At 38.3% G+C, this 18,376-nt stretch overlaps 1 protein-coding gene and 1 long non-coding RNA gene across 3 annotated transcripts; one reads left to right on the top strand and one right to left on the bottom strand.

Moving 5' to 3' along the window:
* The first annotated feature begins 4,470 nt into the window (after positions 1-4,470).
* On the top strand, positions 4,471-7,504 carry LOC110924715. 2 transcript variants are annotated; one of them, XR_002584381.2, is made up of 3 exons: positions 4,471-4,859; positions 6,306-6,398; positions 6,516-7,504. It is a non-coding gene; the product is annotated as an uncharacterized LOC110924715 (long non-coding RNA). The 2 variants fall into 2 exon arrangements; XR_002584380.2 differs by having other exon boundaries at positions 6,306-6,410.
* Positions 7,505-15,647: 8,143 nt separating this feature from the next.
* Positions 15,648-18,090, bottom strand: LOC110924711 (serine/threonine-protein kinase PCRK1). The gene is made up of 4 exons (XM_022168708.2): positions 17,549-18,090; positions 16,791-17,051; positions 16,588-16,710; positions 15,648-16,358 (listed from the first exon to the last, which is right to left on the bottom strand). The coding sequence occupies exons 1-4, from the start codon at positions 17,912-17,914 to the stop codon at positions 15,903-15,905; spliced, it is 1,206 nt and encodes a 401-aa protein (XP_022024400.1). The 5' UTR covers positions 17,915-18,090; the 3' UTR covers positions 15,648-15,902.
* Positions 18,091-18,376: the final 286 nt, after the last annotated feature.

Here is an 18,376-nt window from a genome sequence, read left to right as displayed (position 1 = left end):
CAAGTTCTTAGTAAAAATTGGTTTTGTACAGTCAAAATGTGATCACTCAATGTTCATCAAAGCTGAAAACTCAACCTTTATTGTTCTCTTGGTTTATGTCGATGACATTGTGTTAACCGGGAACAATGAAGGTGAGATAAAAAGAATCAAGCATCTCTTGAAAAATGAATTTTTAATTAAAGATCTTGGGTTACCTAAATTCTTTCTTGGTATTGAAGTGATTAAGGTAAATGATGTGTAACACCCTTAGTATTTGGACGGAATATAATTAATAATTATATTAGTTAAGGTACAAATCAGAGTTTATAAAAAAAAATTTCATCCTTTAAGGACCATACAAACACATTAAATTACCAAACCTTGTACCATAGTGCTTAACAAGTTAAAAGTTAACCCTTACTAATAACTAATCACTAGTTTAAGGGGTTTAAAACATGATTAACAAAAGTGTTTACAACATAATAAAGTTCTAGACATGGTTATGTTTAGTGCGGAAGCTTCAAAACGCGTGTTCGGTTCTTGACAACATGCTTGATCACCATCCGAGGGAAACTCATCCATACCTAAGGTCAAACACTAAAATATTAGTTTTGACAATAATACATTACGTATAAACGAAATTTAACAACACAAGCATCAAACAAAACATATTTTTTTCCTGGGTTCCACCGTAACTTACGGTGTCACCGTAAGTTACGGTGAACCTGGAATGTCCCTTGTTCTACCGTAAATCAGAAGGTTCACATCGTAAGCTTTTGATGTCCACCGTAACTTACGGTGTCACCGTAAGTTACGGTGGGTTCTGCATTCTTGCCTCTTAACCATTTTTCAACTTTAAAAGTTTATAACTTTTTACTCGTTAGTCCGATTTCGTCGATTCTTTCACCTGCGAGTCTGTAATAAGATTACGGACCCAACCATATAATTTATACATCACGAAAACCGAGATACCAACGTTCGGCTCATAAATTCTTTGTTTCAATATCTACAACCCATTAACAAGGTACATGATTCCATAATTCCATCCCTAGGACACATTAGACATAATTACCCAACTTCCCGGGCTTATAACCTTGGAGTATACGCGCCATACCATGGCTTCGCGTATTCTCCGAACTAAGCACTTGTTTTCTCGGAATTCTAGCATCCCGTTTCAAACGACACCTTCTATCAACTTCTACTGTTTGACCCAATATACCGGGTTCGTAGACTTAAAATGTCATAACCAATTTATTGATGCATTACATTTATCACCTTGAAAAATGTGAGACTTTTAAGTCTCTACTCATGTGATTCGTTTTCAAGCAACATTTTGACCCGTTTGGCTATCTAGTGAAGACCATCACTTTATTATCATACCAAACCATATTTCTAGTGTTTATTTTGACCCGTTTGATGATCTAGTGAACTTCGCCACTTTAACGATACATCAACGCATCAATTAATATCCGACATCATTTATACATTAAAACTAAACGTTATTACATAATGCAACGAGACTAAAGTCACGTACCTTTAAAGCGCCCCTTTTCCGCGTGTATCTCCTCCGGCGTGTCCGCTCGACGTCCCAGATTCCTTGCCTAAAGAGTTCAATTTACAACAAGTTTAGAACTCTTTCTCAAGCTTTAACGCATCATTTAATTAACACATTCAAATCTGCGTTTTACCAAACCTTTAACATTTTGACCCTAATTTAGGCGTTTCATCGAACACCTAGCGGGTCAACTTTTTACATGATCTAATTTAAATTCATAACTTGTATCTATCATTCTAATTCACTCAATTTTTACAACATACACATATTATTAGCATGAACAATCCTAGAGATTGTTTCAAAATCTCAAATTACACTAGGCAAAAACCTAAATCCTAGTGTTTATCAAGTTCTACTAACATAGTAATCACCCACTATAGTGACTTTGATCCATACAACCATCATGCAAAGATTTGACACGGATTTATCTAGGGTTTGTTCCACAACCTCATCTTACTCACAAATTTCATGTTTACTATCACCAATTTAAGTTAAACATTCAATTTCAATCATGAGTAAGAATTTGAGTTGCATCTAAATGACCTAATTTGACATACCTTAAGATCCTTTTGACGAGGTGATCACGATTTTATGCTTGGATTTCGATTTCTAACCGATTTAAGGCTTCAATTTGTGATTTTCTTGCAAGTTAGGGTTTGGGTGAAGAACCCTCTTGTCGCCCCTGCTTGTTGATCGACCAGACACCTCTTGAATGGGGTGTTTGGTTTGTTTTTACTATTTTAGTAATTCTAGTTCTAACTTTTTACAAGATTGGCCCCTCCATTTATTTAACATAAAATTTTTTGTTGTTTTAACCCCCTTGTAGGCTAATTCTAGACATGTTAGTTAACCAAGTTACTACATTTCTAGATGAGTAATTTTTCATTTATTTAAACTATATGTATTATTATAAAGTTTTATATTTTAGGGATGTTACATGATGTATTGCAAAATACATCCTTTATTCGTGTATATTTTGTACATTTTATCGTTATTTATAGTTTAGTTTTATTTAGAATTACGTACTATTGACCAAAGTTCGGTTTTACAGGTCTTGATACATTCATTGGCTGAAAATTGAGTGGAAACGAGCTATATTGTTGAAGCATTACATCCTGGAATAAGTCACAAAGAGTTAGAATTATTTTAAGAGTTTTGGGGTGTTGAAGATGGATTTTTAAAGAAATATTCTGTGGAAATCAAGTGCTCGTGTAGCGCTACGAATAGAGGTCAGTTGCTCGCGCTACGCTAGCAACTCAACAAGAAAGTCTGAGCTTTAGGTCCTGGTGTAGCACCACGAGTAGAAGAGTAGTTGCTAGCGCTACATCACCAACAAGGGACGAAGATTGTGAGGTGCTGGGGTAGCACCAGCACAAAGGGGTAGTTGCTAGCGCTACACCACGAGTAGGCTAGCAAAAATTGGTTGTTTTGTGGCTAGGGTTTCCTATATAATGAAAATTAATGATCATTAAAGAGGAGGAACGAACCAAGAAAACCCTAGGCGATTTTTGAAGCAGATTTTGAGATTTTTGGAGAGTTTTGGCTAACGGGAATCATCAGTTGAAGCTTGGAGCGTGGAAGTGAAGATTATTCGGGTTTTATCTCCCGGTTTTCTTTAATTTCGTGTTTTCGATATTTTCCAATGAATTCTGGTTTTGAACTTGATTTGTTTACTATGAACAACATGTTTCTTGGCTAAACCCTAAATACTACCTAGACTAGATGATGGTTTGATTAAAGTTTGGATCTTTTAATGGTTTTTATTGTTTGATTATGGATTGATTTCTGAAAGTAAAGTGTTCTAGAATTTCTGATTTGATGCATGTGCGTATTTACTTTTGCTTGTTGATTATTTACTGTTCACATAGATTTTGGTGAATGTCTTTCACATAATAAATTTGTGTTGATTATTCGATTCTTTGCGGGTTCGGGTGAACTTTGAGTAAATTGGCCAATAGCCTTAAAAACAGTAATTAAAATACAATTAGAATTAAATATTCTGCTTAACTTGTCGTTGAGAGGCTCGAGTTAGTTATTAGGTCTCAGTGCAATATATAGCTAAGATAGATTTTGAGAGAAGTCGGTTTTAGTTCCCTAATTGCATTTGTGTCTAGTAAACCAAGTTAGAACCTAGAATTGCCTTAGATTGTCGCGCTGAGAGGTAGATAACCGTATTAGGGCACTTTTAGAATCGTTAGAGAACTGAGAGAAAATCTAACAGTCGGTAGTCATAACAGCCTTGTAGGGTTTCCTAGGTTTCTTCCTAAGAAGGGTCGAGAAGTCTTAGCATTGAAATACCTTAAGGTTTAGTACTTTACGATCCCGACTCCATACAACAATAATATCGTTAGAAGTCCATCCTTAGTTAAACTGGATTCAAGTCTAGGTAGTCATTAATCTCATCTGAATCAAACCCTAGCTTTCGTTCGTGTTTTAGTCATAATTTCATTTTAATCGCAATTTTAGGATTTTAGTAAAAACCCCCCCTTAAACAAAACAATTGTTTAGTCGTGTCAGTGTCTAGTCTAAATAAAGTCATTACCGTAATTCAATAGAGTCCTTGTGGGTTCGACATCCGGAATTACTTTTCTGTGCTAGAGTCGACCGGTTCACTTGCCGGTGAGTAGTTTAGTCAGGTTAGAGAGTCTAGATTTTTATTACTTGAGTCTTATTTTAGGGTAATTTTAGTTTATTTAGTTGAACTAAGGCAAAAAGTTGGAAATTTTCACAACATTCTGTTAAAAAACATTCGTCGCGTAGCACGAGCAACAGCCACACCCATGCTCGCGCTACATCACCATACAGTTCATCTACACACCCTTTGAACCTTTTGAACCCTCTCAAATGCCTTTTGAACCTTCCCAAAAACCTTTTGAACCCTAAACCATTTAATCATTTAAACTTAATCAAATAACCCTCTCAAATAGCCGTCTCCCTCCTTATCCCCATCCACACAAAACCCTTATTCCCCCTCTCTCATCGCCGTACACCCCTTCTCCACCCTCCTCTTTCACCGCCGATCACCACCCCCACTATCAATTTTCACCGTCGACCAACACCCTCCTCTTTCATCCGCCGTCACCCACCCCTTCCTCGTCGCCGTACACCCCTCTCCGCTTTGTTTCGTTACCCCCCACCACCGAAACCTTCCACCCACCATACCTCCCCCGTCCGACCACCATTTTCCATCATCTCCTCCGACCACCACGTGACCGGAATCTCCACCCGCACAAAACCCACATCATCCGGCCGCTACATCATCGCGACTCGGGACCAAACGAAATTCAAAAAGTTCATATTTTTCTTGTGTAATTCATCGATTCAGGTACGATTAATCGAATTATTTTCTAATTCCTGCTGTTTCGAGTCATAGTGTATTGATTCAGTCAGTTTCAGTGAGTGAAATTTTGTTTGCGTTTGATATTTTATAATGTCAAGTCAGTAGGTGTCTTTTATTAAGTTAGTTTCACTCGACTTTGTTGGGTTGCTGTGTCAGGTTTGTCGAGTCAGTCACTTGGTTGGGTGTTCGTAGTTGAGTCAGTGGAAAGTCGGATCGGCTTAGGATCTTGCTGTGTTACGTTTGTCGGTTTGATGTTCAGCAGGTCAACAGTAAGTTTATGTTTGTTAATGTCGAGCCTTGTATCGAGTCTGTTTCAGTTATCGAATTAGTGGTGACGGTTATCAGGTGAGTTTAGTTGTGTTGAGTCTGTGAGTAATGATGTTAGTCAAGTGTGTCACGTCTTTGTGAGTCGTCTGTGGGTCACTGGTGTTGGTTCGTGTTTTGTCCGGTGCAGTGGTTTGAGTGGTCGGGTCGGGGCTTTGTGTGTGTCAGTTAATAGAGCCATATTGTCTCAGTTATTAGTAGTAGATGAGTTTTTGTAGTCGAGTCAGCTTGGTCATGGTGTGTTGTCGAGTCAGTTAGGAAGTCGGGTTACTTTAATAGTACTCGTCCCAGTTGAGTCGAGAGTTGAGTTAGGTTTGTAGAGTCCGTGATTAGATGCATTTGTTTGAATATGTTAAGGTTGCGGATGGGTTTGGTTTGGGCATTTGTTCCATTGGTTGCAGTTGGTTTTGAGTTTTGGATTTATAACCCGAATATGCTATAATCTCTTGTGAAGTACATGGTGTTACTTGCATCTAATACATGGCTTCGGGTAATATTGGTTTGGGCTAGCGAATGCATTTTTCTTGTGTTTTGGTCGGGATTGATTCATTGTCAAGAAAAGCTCCGATTTTGCGCGTTGGAACAACTAAATTTTGGCATTCGAAAGAAACCTCCTTTCACTAGGCGGAATCTTTCGACGCTAAAATTTATTTTCAATACAACTAAAAAGTAATTATTTTCACACGCGAATTGGACTTCAATGACAATGTTTCGGCACTTTGGCTCTTAATTGGGACAATTAAAAGTGCCGATGGGGGGTAGTGTACATTGAGTCTAGTTTAATGTTTCACGTCATCTTGGGGTCGTTTTTAGCATAGTTTGTAGTTTTTAGTATTGTTTGGGTTTACTTGCACGTACAAGTGGTTTAAGCTCACCCGTACTCAATCTCCATTCGGGCGAGTTTAAACACCACTTAGCAATTGTAAAAAGTAGCCCGCTTGTGTTAGAATTAGCCGCGAATGAAATGCTATACGGCTATTCTTTTTCTGATTTTAATGGTTTTCACAAAAAAAAAAATCAAAAAAAATATAAAATTTAAAAATACCAAAAATAGTTGTTATTTACTGATTGTCTGCTTGTTTTGTCTCGAATTTATGTGTTTTGCAGGCATGGCTAGTAGCTCTCGTCGAGGAAAGGGTAGGAAAACCGGAGGGGGCAGTCAGCACCGCAGCAGGATCCGGTTCCTCAAGAAACGCTGATGTAGGGTAAAATGTACATATTTATCCCGTGTAGATTGTATAATTTTTGTACAGTTTTTGTTTGCTTTTATTTAGTTTTAGTATTATATTATATTAATATGTGTTTTGGCTGGTTCAGGTGCAAATAGAGCGAAAATGAGTAATAACCAAATAACCAGCCAGTTGGGTAAAGCGAGGTGCCAGTGACCAAAGTAAAATTACCGCTAATTTCTCACAATTACAAGAAGGTCAAAGTGTGGAAACACACTTGAAGATATATAATATTAATCAAAATGAAAGAAATATTCTATGAAATGAACTTTGGTGGTCACGTACAAAAAGAGAAACAATTGAACGATATGGGCTAATTCATGTTTAGTCCAAAGTGTTTAAGTGTTAGTGGGCTCAACTAAACAACACGAAACGAAAGTTGCTGCCATACCTATATTATTTTTTTTGGGCCGCTAGTATTATTTAGAAAAGGGTGGACAGCAATTATTTGGAATTAAAGGAAAAGATCATGAGGAATCCAATATCGATCATACATCATTCATTATGTTCGACCATACATGGGGGCCCAATTTTGGTGGCCGTGAATTCTAAAAAAAAGGCATTCATATATTTTATTTTGGACAACAACATCACAAAGGAAGATGGCAGCCAATATTTGGGGCGGCAGCCGGCTGAGAAGAAGGCAGACATTAATTGGGCCAGCCCAATATGTGAACGAAGTTAGAGAGGGGCGGCAGACCTCTTTGTTTTTTTGGAGAGACACACGCAAGAGTTGGGGATTAATTGAGGGGCACGAATTTATATACACGGTTGAGAGGGGAATTATTATTGCATATACACACCAGTTGACAACTGTGAGGGGAGCCGCACATTATTATTGGACGCAACCAGCAACATCTACGAATTTTGGAGAAGGTGTTTAGCAAAGATCAAGGCCACAGAATCGTTGGGTTGAAGCAAGAAGCTTGGAGAGCAAGGATTAACTGGGTTTTGCCATTCGGTTTCTTTTATTTTCTAGTCTTTTTGTTTTAATTCAATGAATTCATTATTTGAACATTGCTTGATTATTTTTGAGACTTTGTTCGTTATGATTATTGGCTAGATTTCTTGTTACTACCTACACATGGTTGAATGATTGCTTAGGTTTTTGATTATATTTTGGATTTATGAAAGCTATGGATTATTTATAAATTGTAAACGGCTTGTTCTATCGGTTAGATGTGTTTGCGTGCTTGATGTTGTTTGAATATTGATTATTGCCTCGTTCGATTCTTGGTGACGGTCTTTATCACATAATAGAGTCGGGCAAGGGTTTTAGGTTTTGGTGAGTGTCTATATCACATAATAAATCTTTAATCCTTTAGGGTGAAAATTGCACAAGTAGCCTTAGAAGTAATAATTGGTATTTTTATAAAATCAAGTGCTCTACTAATCATCAATAGCTGTAAGGTGCGAGATTATTGCTAGGTCTAAGTGATTAAACCGCAAGGTGGGTCCTTATAAGGAAGTTAACCTTTTGGCTGTTATCTAGCAAGTCTAGCTGAGAAAAAAGCCTATCCTAGGTTTAGGTCTCGTAAGGGAGTGAGACTTGTAGGATACTTTTATAAACCCATTAGATGTCTTGTAAAGGAGTCTAATAACCGGTAGTTTAACAACCTTTAGGGGATCTTAGCGTGCTCTTGAGAAGGATTAGGGGTCCTTAGATTTCCCGAGGGGTGAGAATTTCAAGATCTCGGTTCCATAGCAGACAACTTCCAGTTATAATCATAACTAAAAGCAATCAGGATTCCTGTCTAGGTAGTTCCTTCACCATCCTTGAGTTCAACCTTCGTGTGAGTTCGTGTCTCGTTCGTCTAGCTCGTTTAGTTAGTCTAGTTAGTCTTTAATTATAATTTTAGGATATTTAGAAAACCCCCCATCAATAAACAATTAGTTAAGTCCGTGTCAGTCTAGGTCTAGATAGAGTCATTAGCGTAATCAGTAGAGTCTCTTGGGTTCGATACTCGGACTTCCTTAGGCTATACTACACAGATCGGTACACTTGCCGGTTGTGTGGTTTAGGGTTTAGAGAGTCTTAGTTTTATAAATTTAAAACTTAGAGAGTCTAGAATTAGGGTAATTTTAGTTGTTTTTAATTAACCCATTTTAAGCACATCAAACGCTGATAATTCAAATAGCGCCTGATGATCCGAAATTAAGGAAAATCAAATATCGAACAAGTTATAACTTCATTCCGAATCAGAAAATGCACAGAGATAATCACCCGATTCTGAAGTTTGAGGAAGATACACTCGAATATGGTAAGTTTGAAAAACTGAAGGATACTGAGCTACTTCAAAACCAGGTTATTAACTGGAAGTGGTTAAATGAAATAGGTGCAGAGCAGGAAGTGAGGGAACTTTTGGGTGAAAGATTGATTGAAGCGTTGAATTGTATAGAGCCTCAGTATGAGGAGCTAGTGCTAGAGTTCCATAGCACGTGGGTGCATAAGGAGGGTAGGTTCGATCAGGGCACAGCTGTCTCATTTAGTTTTGGAAGGCGAATGTATGAAATGAATGTGCCGAGGTTTGCTGTCGTTTCAGGTTTGTATACCGAAGAGGAGGTGAAGAGACCGGAGTTTGCTAGTTACTTGAGGGATGCATATAAAAAACGAAGGGATTGTAGTGTTGGTGGAAAGGAGTTGGAAGAGTTTTGGAAGACGATTTCAAATCGTACGTTTGGGTTGACAAATCTGATTACATCGGTTCGTAATCCGGTGTATAGGTATGTGCTGAAGATCTTGTCTACTACACTTGTGGGTAGGAAGTCGGGGGAGAACAAGGCGAATTGGATCGATCTTTTTATTCTGATGTGTAGAGTGCAAGGAAAGGAATTTAATCTGGCTACTGTCTTAGCAGATTCGTTCAGTAGAGGTCGAAGAGGAGGTATTCGAGCTGGTTTGGATATGGGCTCCTACATTACTAGGATTGCAACGAATTTGGGGGTATTTGACACGTATCTCCCCGAATTTCTACATGAGGGGCCCACGACAGCGATGTTTGGGTTGCAAGAACTCCAGAAGGCAGGTATAGTGTCGTGGCAGAAACCCTATGGCTGGGAGCCGATCAAAGAGGGTCCACATGTTCAGACACCACATGTACGACCAGCTAAGGATGCCAGTATTCAGACTGAGCCTTCACATAAGCAGCAGCCACCACAGGTACACGAGCGGTCAGTACCTGAGTCCCAGAGGAGACACCCTCTACCTGAGCCTCTTACTTTGTCATTCTCTGGCTATGTGGAGCAGAGATTTGACAGGCTGGAGCAGTTGATTGAGGTACTTCAGAGGAGTCAGTCGAGGCAGGAGGATGTTCTTCATTATATGATGACCGTTCAGAGCATGAGGATTCCGGATTTCTTTCGGCCAGGGCAGGAGGGCCAGGCCGGTGTTGGTGCACAGGCTGATCCGAATCCTCCGTTTCAGGTATTTGAGGCGAGTAGTCATGACTCCAATAGTGGACAGTGAGGAGTAGTGTGGGGATTACACGAGGATGCAGAGCAGCAGCTGACTACTATATCTTTTTGCTTATTAATTTTCTTTTATGTTGTTTTGATCCTCACTTTTGGTCTGTATTGATATTCGTATACTCTGAACAGGTTGGTTAGGGATGGATGGGTTGGTTGATGTGATGAAACTGCTAAACTACTGATACTTTTGATATATATATGATGATATGTTTTGGTAGTTGTTTGATTCAGATAGGTTGATTGTTTTAGCCGCTTTCGTTCGCGTGTCCGAGGTCGAGTTGTTTGCTGAGCGCATTTTTAATTGGAGGGCTTATGTGGAAATGACTGGCACTTTGACAGTCTCACATATTAGCTAAGTCGTTTCCCTTTTTGTTGTTGTTGTTGTATTTTTATTTATTTCGTTGTCTAGTTATTTAGTAGTTCGTTAGTAGTCTAGTAGTTGTTAGGTAGTGAGTCGTATTTCCATTCTTGCATTAGGGACAATGCAATCTTTAAGTGTGGGGATGGGATGCATGTAAATAATCGAGTCCTATATTGAAAAATACAAAAAAAAAAAAATTAAAAATTTGAAAATCCAAAAAAAATGAAAAATCCGAAAATGTCTTTCGAATAAAGAAGTTTGCAAAATAAAACGGAAAATGATAGAAAAGATGAATTTTTGCTTGGGTTAAAATAATAATAATATAAGATTATAATAAATTGAGCTTGCGTCTAGTTAGGGATATGTGGATAGGCCCGGGTTTAGTTTTAAGTCCCTTTGAGCTAGTATACCTTAATTGTCGGTCTGCTAGTGGGTTTTCGCCTGGGAGATATGGGAAATCAAAACTGCCGAAAATAGTATAAGGGGCACCGTTATAAGTTAAAACTGTTAGAGTTTGTGATCATGAAAAAAAAAATTGAATAAAAAGTGAGCTAGAAACTAAATGAAAGTAATGCATTCCTATGTAGTCTGAGCTGGGGATAGCGACTCTACAGTAAGATTACGGCTAGGGTGTGTGAAATCGACCGTGCAAAAAGGAAAAAGTACCGAAACTTAAGTAATCTGTGGTTGGGGATAGCGACTCTACAGCCGGATTGCCTCTTGGTTAGGGAAAGCATCGTCTAGTCTCACAATTGAAAAAAAAAAGAAAGAAAAGCGGAAATAAATGAAAAAAAAATTTGATTGTAAACTCTCTTGGTTTTGATATAAGACGGTTGGGAATTGGTCCAGTGATCGTTCTCTTAGTCCTATAAGCTTGAGGTGGGAGTAGGTAGACTCTAAATTCTGGTGTGAGACCCTAGGTAGACTGACCGTACTTAAATTAAATTTACATGATAAGGGCTTAGGATTGGATTCGGGTTTAAAGGGATATGTATATTCGCAATCGCGACTAACGCAAGTCTTGGTTTTTAATAAGATATATATACTTCTTGACCTAAGTGATTATTCGTCTCTGATTCCGTTGCACAATTCTTTTTCGAGGACGAAAAAAGAGCAAGTGTGGGGATATTTGATGTATTGCAAAATACATCCTTTATTCGTGTATATTTTGTACATTTTATCGTTATTTATAGTTTAGTTTTATTTAGAATTACGTACTATTGATCAAAGTTCGGTTTTCCAGGTCTTGATACATTCATTGGCTGAAAATTGAGTGGAAACGAGCTATATTATTGAAGCATTACATCCTGGAACAAGTCAGAAAGAGTTAGAATTATTTTAAGAGTTTTGGGGTGTTGAAGATGGATTTTTAAAGAAACATTCTGTGGAAATCAAGTGCTCGCGTAGCGCTACGAATAGAGGTCAGTTGCTCGCGCTACGCTAGCAACTCAACAAGAAAGTTTGAGCTTTAGGTCTTGGTGTAGCACCACGAGTAGAAGAGTAGTTGCTAGCGCTACATCACCAACAAAGGAGGAAGATTGTGAGGTGCTGGTGTAGCACCAGCATAGAGGGGTAGTTGCTAGCGCTACACCACGAGTAGGCTGGCGAAAATTGGTTGTTTTGTGGCTAGGGTTTGCTATATAATGAAAATTAATGATCATTAAAGAGGAGGAACGGACCAAGAAAACCCTAAGCGATTTTTGAAGCAGATTTTGGGATTTTCGGAGAGTTTTGGCTAACGGGAATCATCCGGTTGAAGCTTGGAGCGTGGAAGTGAAGATTGTTCGGGTTTTATCTCGCGGTTTTCTTTATTTTCGTGTTTTCGATCTTTTCTAATGAATTCTTGTTTTGAACTTGATTTGGTTACTATGAACAACATGTTTCTTGGCTAAACCCTAGATACTACCTAGACTAGATGATGGTTTGATTAAAGTTTGGATCTTTTAATGGTTTTTATTGTTTGATTATGGATTGATTTCTGAAAGTAAAGTGTTCTAGAATTTCTGATTTGGTGCATTTGCGTATTTACTTTTGGTTGTTGATTATTTACTTTTCACATAGATTTTGGTGAATGTCTTTCACATAATAAATTTGTGTTGATTATTCGATTCTTTGCGGGTTCGGGTGATCTTTGGGTAAATTGGCCAATAACCTTAAAAACAGTAATTAAAATACAATTAGAATTAAATATTTTGCTTAACTTGTGGCTGAGAGGCTCGAGTTAGTTATTAGGTCTCAGTGCAATATATAGCTAAGATAGATTTTGAGAGAAGTCGGTTTTAGTTCCCTAATTGCATTTGTGTCTAGTAAACCAAGTTAGAACCTAGAATTGCCTTAGATTGTCGCGCTGAGAGGTAGATAATCGTATTAGGGCACTTTTAGAATCGTTAGAGGACTGAGAGGAAATCTAACAGTCGGTATTCATAACAGCCTTGTAGGGTTTCCTAGGTTTCTTCCTGAGAAGGGTCGGGAAGTCTTAGCATTGAAATACCTTAAGGTTTAGTACTTTACGATCCCGGCTCCATACAACAATAATATCGTTAGAAGTCCATCCTTAGTTAAACTGGATTCAAGTATAGGTAGTCATTAATCTCATCTCAATCAAACCCTAGCTTTCGTTCGTGTCTTAGTCATAATTTCATTTCAATCGCAATTTTAGGATTTTAGTAAAAACCCCCCTTTAAACACAACAATTGTTTAGTCGTGTCAGTGTCTAGTCTAAATAAAGTCGTTACCGTAATTCAATAGAGTCCTTGTGGGTTTGACATCCGGACTTACTTTGTTGTGCTAGAGTCGACCGGTTCACTTGCAAGTGAGTAGTTTAGTCAGGTTAGAGAGTCTAGATTTTTATTACTTGAGTCTTATTTTAGGGTAATTTTAGTTTATTTAGTTGAACTACTTAAACCACATCAGTAAATGAAGGTGTATGTCTATCCCAAAGAAAGTACTGTATGGACCTTTTAAATGAATATGGGATGAGTGGAAGCAAACCTTCTAGTTGTCCCATCGAACAAAATCATGTCTTAACAAACCTAACTATAAAAGAGTCACAGGCTGTTGATGTAACTCAATACCAAAAACTGATTGGGAAACTCATTTACCTGTCACACACCAGACCTGATATTGCTTATTCTGTCCATTACCTATCTCAGTTCATGTATAAGCCAACTGAGGCTCATACTCAAATTGCTTTCAAGGTGTTGCGATATCTTAAGGGTGCTCCTGGCACTGGGATTCTATTTAAAAAGAGCGACACCTTTCAGTTAACTGCCTTGGCAGACTCAGACTGGGCTAAATGTGTGGACAGCCGTAGGTCTGTCACTGGTTTTTGTATATTTCTTGGTGGATCCCTGATATCATGGAAAAGCAAAAAACAAAGCATTGTTTCAAGGTCTTCTGCCGAGGCAGAATACAGGTCTATGTGCAGTGCCACATGCGAAGTGTTGTGGCTGCTAAATGTTTTAAGGGAACTACAGGTTGATGTGAATATTCTAGTTGTGTTGAAATGTGATAACACTACAGCCCTGTCTATTGCTGCCAATCCAGTTTTTCACGACAGAACCAAACATTTCGAAGTTGACTTATTCTTTCCACGGGAGAAAATTGCATCAGGGTTGATCAAAACACATGGGGTTAAAATCGAACATCAGCTAGCTGATATATTCACCAAAGGTTTGCTTCCAACGGCCCACACTGAGATGTGTAAGTCATTAGGCCTATCTAATTTGTTTGCACATTTACACTGGGGGGGGGGGGGTGTTAAAATTCATGTATATTTCCAGTATAAATGTGCCTGTTAATTACATATTTTATTTATATTTTCTCTTGTCTCTTCCTTCCTTGTTTCTTTGTTTTGTGAGGTTTGGGCTTATCGGTCTGCTTCGCTTTGGGCTCTTCTCTTGCTTTGCTGCTGGGCTCCTTCCTTTGGGCTTGTAGCCGTTCATGACAGCTGGGTGTTAGCTGGTGCATAGGGTTTGTAGCCCATATAATGGGCAGATGGTTCCATATCCCAATCATTCGAGCTCCTCATTTCCTTTGCTCTTCACTTTTGATTGATGCTCTTGGTTTCCTATCCTCACACGTACATTCGTGAGTCTAGGGTTTATTTGTTCTTGTACAAATCATCCATTTGGAGATCTTTTCTGTTCTTTTGTTTGGTTACAAATCTGTGATGACAGATGTGGTTTGTTCTTGTATTTGATTCAAAGATTCATAATAAAGTTGTTTGATCCTTGAGTTCTGACAAAACTTTAACTGAAACCCATTTGACCCACAAATTTCTCATTTGATTTATTTATCATCCATAATTGGGATTGACTTGTTGACCAAAGTGAGTTGGAATACATATCAAACAAGTTAGGAGGTGCGAGAGTGTACACTTGTTTGAGTTGTTACCGTTTTAAGTGTTCGGATGGAGACCCTAATAAATGACGATTCCAAGGGGGCAACGCCCCCAAGAGGGGGTTGAGCTGCCAGATGACAGTTACCAGGCCCTAATCTTCTAATTTCGAAATTTTTCTTTGGTCTCATTCCATGGTTTATACGATTTCACAATCAATCACGTACTAGTTTCTGTTCTCAGTTCTTGAGTTGTATCCACTATCCGATTGGATGTTTCGGAGGAACCACTGAAAGAATTCAATGTGAAAGTGATCACAAGCCTCTCAGATCATCCGTGGCATTCTAAATTCCCCAACATGAATTGAAGTAAATTTTTTGAACAATAAAGCTCGGCCACCCCGATACATCCATAGGCAAAAGGCCACTCATGACCAAGATCACATAGAGCGTTGGTGACGGGATCGTCATCAATTCCAGGGAAACTCACCACCCCGAAGGCTCACTATGGTAAAACCCCTAACTCGCGCATGGCATTTTGTCACCAACGAGACTTCAACCGGCAATCTCACTAGAAAGTTATTCGAATAGCGTTAGAGCAGTAGAGCACCACTCCTTTCGTATGAAATGAAGTTATTGATCAAAGAATATGAAAGTAACAGTTATCAAGGACTATAAATCTTTATTTATCGTTAGTTCGTTTCAGTCCATGATTATATGCAGATTTTAGAACGCCCACAATTGGAGCCCATGATTTGAGAACATTTTTCTACACAATACAACATGAACTAGATTAGTTGTAAAACACTTTCATATATGTATATTCTAAGAAAGGAATTAGTGAATTACTCATAACCGGTCCAACCGCTAAACCAGTTTATCTGATTCATCCGTCACTCTTCAAAATTAACCGGCTGACTGATCTAGTGTTGGTTCAACTCATGCCAACCGAACTGGTTAAAGGTACGATTCCCGGCCCACCTAATACATTCCAGTTTTAACAATATTGCTTATATCTTATATAGATATATTTTCCATGAACACAACCCATCATAAGCATAAAAATGACAAAACGTTTCATATAATTTAACAAACTTCTTACCACCATCCCTCATTTATATATCAGTTAAATTACTAATTTGTCCTTCCCATCTAGCAGACTACACTTTTGTACAAACAACACAAAGGGGAAAAATGACATTGACTAATAACACCCTTTTGTCCCAAATAATCAATGTCTACTAATTTGATATTAGTAAACCTTCTCTTATACATATTCTTTCCTTTACTTGGCATGTTCTCATATGCTTATTCCGTTGACTCCTCAGAAACATTATCCGGCTCGCTGGATTCAACAGAAGGGGCAACATGAACCGGACTACCTAGAGGCAGTCTGGGACTGGTTCCTTCTGATGCATTTTCAACGAGCCGGTTAACCATTTCCAAGACCTCGCTCATCTTTGGTCTTGCTTTTGGATTCTTGGACAAACACTTGTTGGCTACAATGGATAGTCTTTGTGCTGTTTCCATTGAGTATTTACCTTCTAACCTAGAATCGACTATTAGCGAAAACTTTGCAGAGCTAAGATAGGGTTTCACCCATTCTAGAAGGTTTTGTTGCTTCTTGGGTAGGTTACGATCCACTGGACGCCTACCCGTGATAAGTTCATACAGAAAAACACCGTAGCTCCATACGTCACTCTGGGATCTGAGTCGACCAGTTTGTATATACTCTGGAGCTGCATATCCCATTGTTCCCACAACCTGATCACATAATATGTCAACATTGTGGGTTGATAATTACAAAACCATCAAACTAGTTTCTTCATATGTTGTATTTGAGTTTCTTGATAAAGAATGAGAAACTATAAACAATATTTATTCCATTTTCTTTTATTTTTAGTTTTTTAAGACAGAAAATGAATGTTTCTTTTTGTTTTGTGTATGTTTGTAATATATAATGTTCTGTATAGATCCTTGTCGTAGAACATACCGCTGTAGTGACATGGGTTCGTCCTTCTTGGGGACCTAACCTAGCTAAACCAAAATCCGAAAGTTTGGAGTTCCATTGATCATCGAGAAGGATGTTGGAAGATTTGAAATCTCTGAATATAATCTACCAAGAAACATTAAAGAAAACAAAACTATAAGCCAAGATGCGCATTTGGATAAGTTGTTTGAAGTGTAATAACCTACTTGAAAGTCCATTTTTTCATGGAGGTATGTCAAGCCACGAGCGGCATCTTGAGCCACTTTAAGTCTCATGGCCCATGAAAGAGGTTCCTCGGTCCTTGCCGATAAATGATCTTCAACACTTCCATTGGGCATATATTCATAAACTAGAAGCCGTTGGATCCCTCGTTCATCATCTTCTGCGCAATAGCCAACGAGCTTCACAAGGTTTGGGTGCTCAACCACCCCGAGAACGTTCACCTCCGTTACCCACTCCTTGTGCCCCTATTAACCACAAATCAAAATTAATTACACAATATGTTATTAGCAAACTCCATGTTTCTTGTAATATGTAAGGGCTATAAACTTGCCGAGTTGGGCCAAGTTAGGATGAGCCCGAGCTCGGCTTGTTTACAAACCGAGAAGAGCTGAGCCGGCTCATCTATGTTAATGAGCTAAAAAGTTGAACTAGAGCTCGGCTCATCCAAAGCTCGAGCCAACTCTTGGCTCATTGATCAAGGCGGCTCATTTATTCTTCATTGATTTTCAATGTATCTTTTTACACATATTGATATGTACAAATACAAAACAAAAGATATATTTTTAATATATATATACACGTATTAAAATTTGAGCTTTAGTTTAACGAGCGAGCTTGTCTTGGCTTGGGCTCTGCTCGTTCAAAAACGAGCCGATTTCGAGGGCTATTTTTTTTTCTAGCGAGCCAAGAGCTTTTTTACTAGCCCTATAACATGTTAACTAATGTAGCAAAAGAAGCTTGCCTGTAAACCCCGTCTACCGAGCTGCTTGACAGCCACATGAACCCTTTTAGTCTGGTCTTGAGGGGACTTGATGGAGCCCAAGTAGACACACCCGAACCCACCCTCGCCAATTATCGAAGACCGGCTAAATCCATTGGTGGCCAACTTGAGTTCAGAGAAAGTGAATTCTTTTAGGTTACTTGGCCTCTGTAAACAGCTTGGAACATTAGCCCTCCTTCGGGTTCGCTTGGTGCTAACTTTAGACACAGATTTAGAGTTCAATCCTGTCCATGATCTTCCTGTAGATGAAGAAGTATTAGATATCGATTTTGTCGGATTTTTCGGTTCATCTTTTTCTTCACGGCATGTAAATGCAAAACAATACATAGCCGGCCTCCAAAGATTTAGTGTCTTAGCTGTAAAAAAACTGGATTATATTCAGCTCAAATTTAGATGATCCCAGATGGAGCAGCTGGAAAAGAAATCTACTCAGCTTAACAAATAAAGGAATAAACAATGAGAAATGATAGTTGAAATAGTAGGAAGTTTTGATTGATTATCTTTAACAACATAACATTACACGACATTATATACATTCCAAAGACACTTTTGGCTTATTTTTCAAAACTGATAATGACGTTTCCATAAAATAATATTCATTAGTTATAATAAATCAAGAAATGGTTGTTTATGTTATGTTCAAAGCGTGTAGAGAGACTTTAGAATATACTTATTTAAAAACTTCTTATATATATTTTCAAACAAAAAATAAAATATTACATGCATCTCTATTAACTTGCAAAATATTGTATCTCATATTTGTATTGGATAAACGTACTATGTTCTAGT

The sequence above is a fragment of the Helianthus annuus genome, chromosome 2, assembly GCF_002127325.2.
Source record: "Helianthus annuus cultivar XRQ/B chromosome 2, HanXRQr2.0-SUNRISE, whole genome shotgun sequence".
NCBI classification, from domain to species: Eukaryota; Viridiplantae; Streptophyta; class Magnoliopsida; order Asterales; family Asteraceae; genus Helianthus; species Helianthus annuus.
The sequence above is the reverse complement of the archived record's forward strand: the minus strand, read 5'-3'. Positions and strand labels throughout refer to the sequence as shown.

Coding starts and splice junctions, on each gene's coding strand:
- LOC110924711 (XM_022168708.2), bottom strand. CDS start 17,914: ATGTATTGTTTTGCATTTACATGCCGTGAAGAAAAAGATGAACCGAAA. Junction 17,052..17,548: donor TCGGTAGACGGGGTTTACAG/GCAAGCTTCTTT, acceptor TGTGGTTAATAG/GGGCACAAGGAGTGGGTAAC. Junction 16,359..16,587: donor GAACCCATGTCACTACAGCG/GTATGTTCTACG, acceptor TTATGTGATCAG/GTTGTGGGAACAATGGGATA.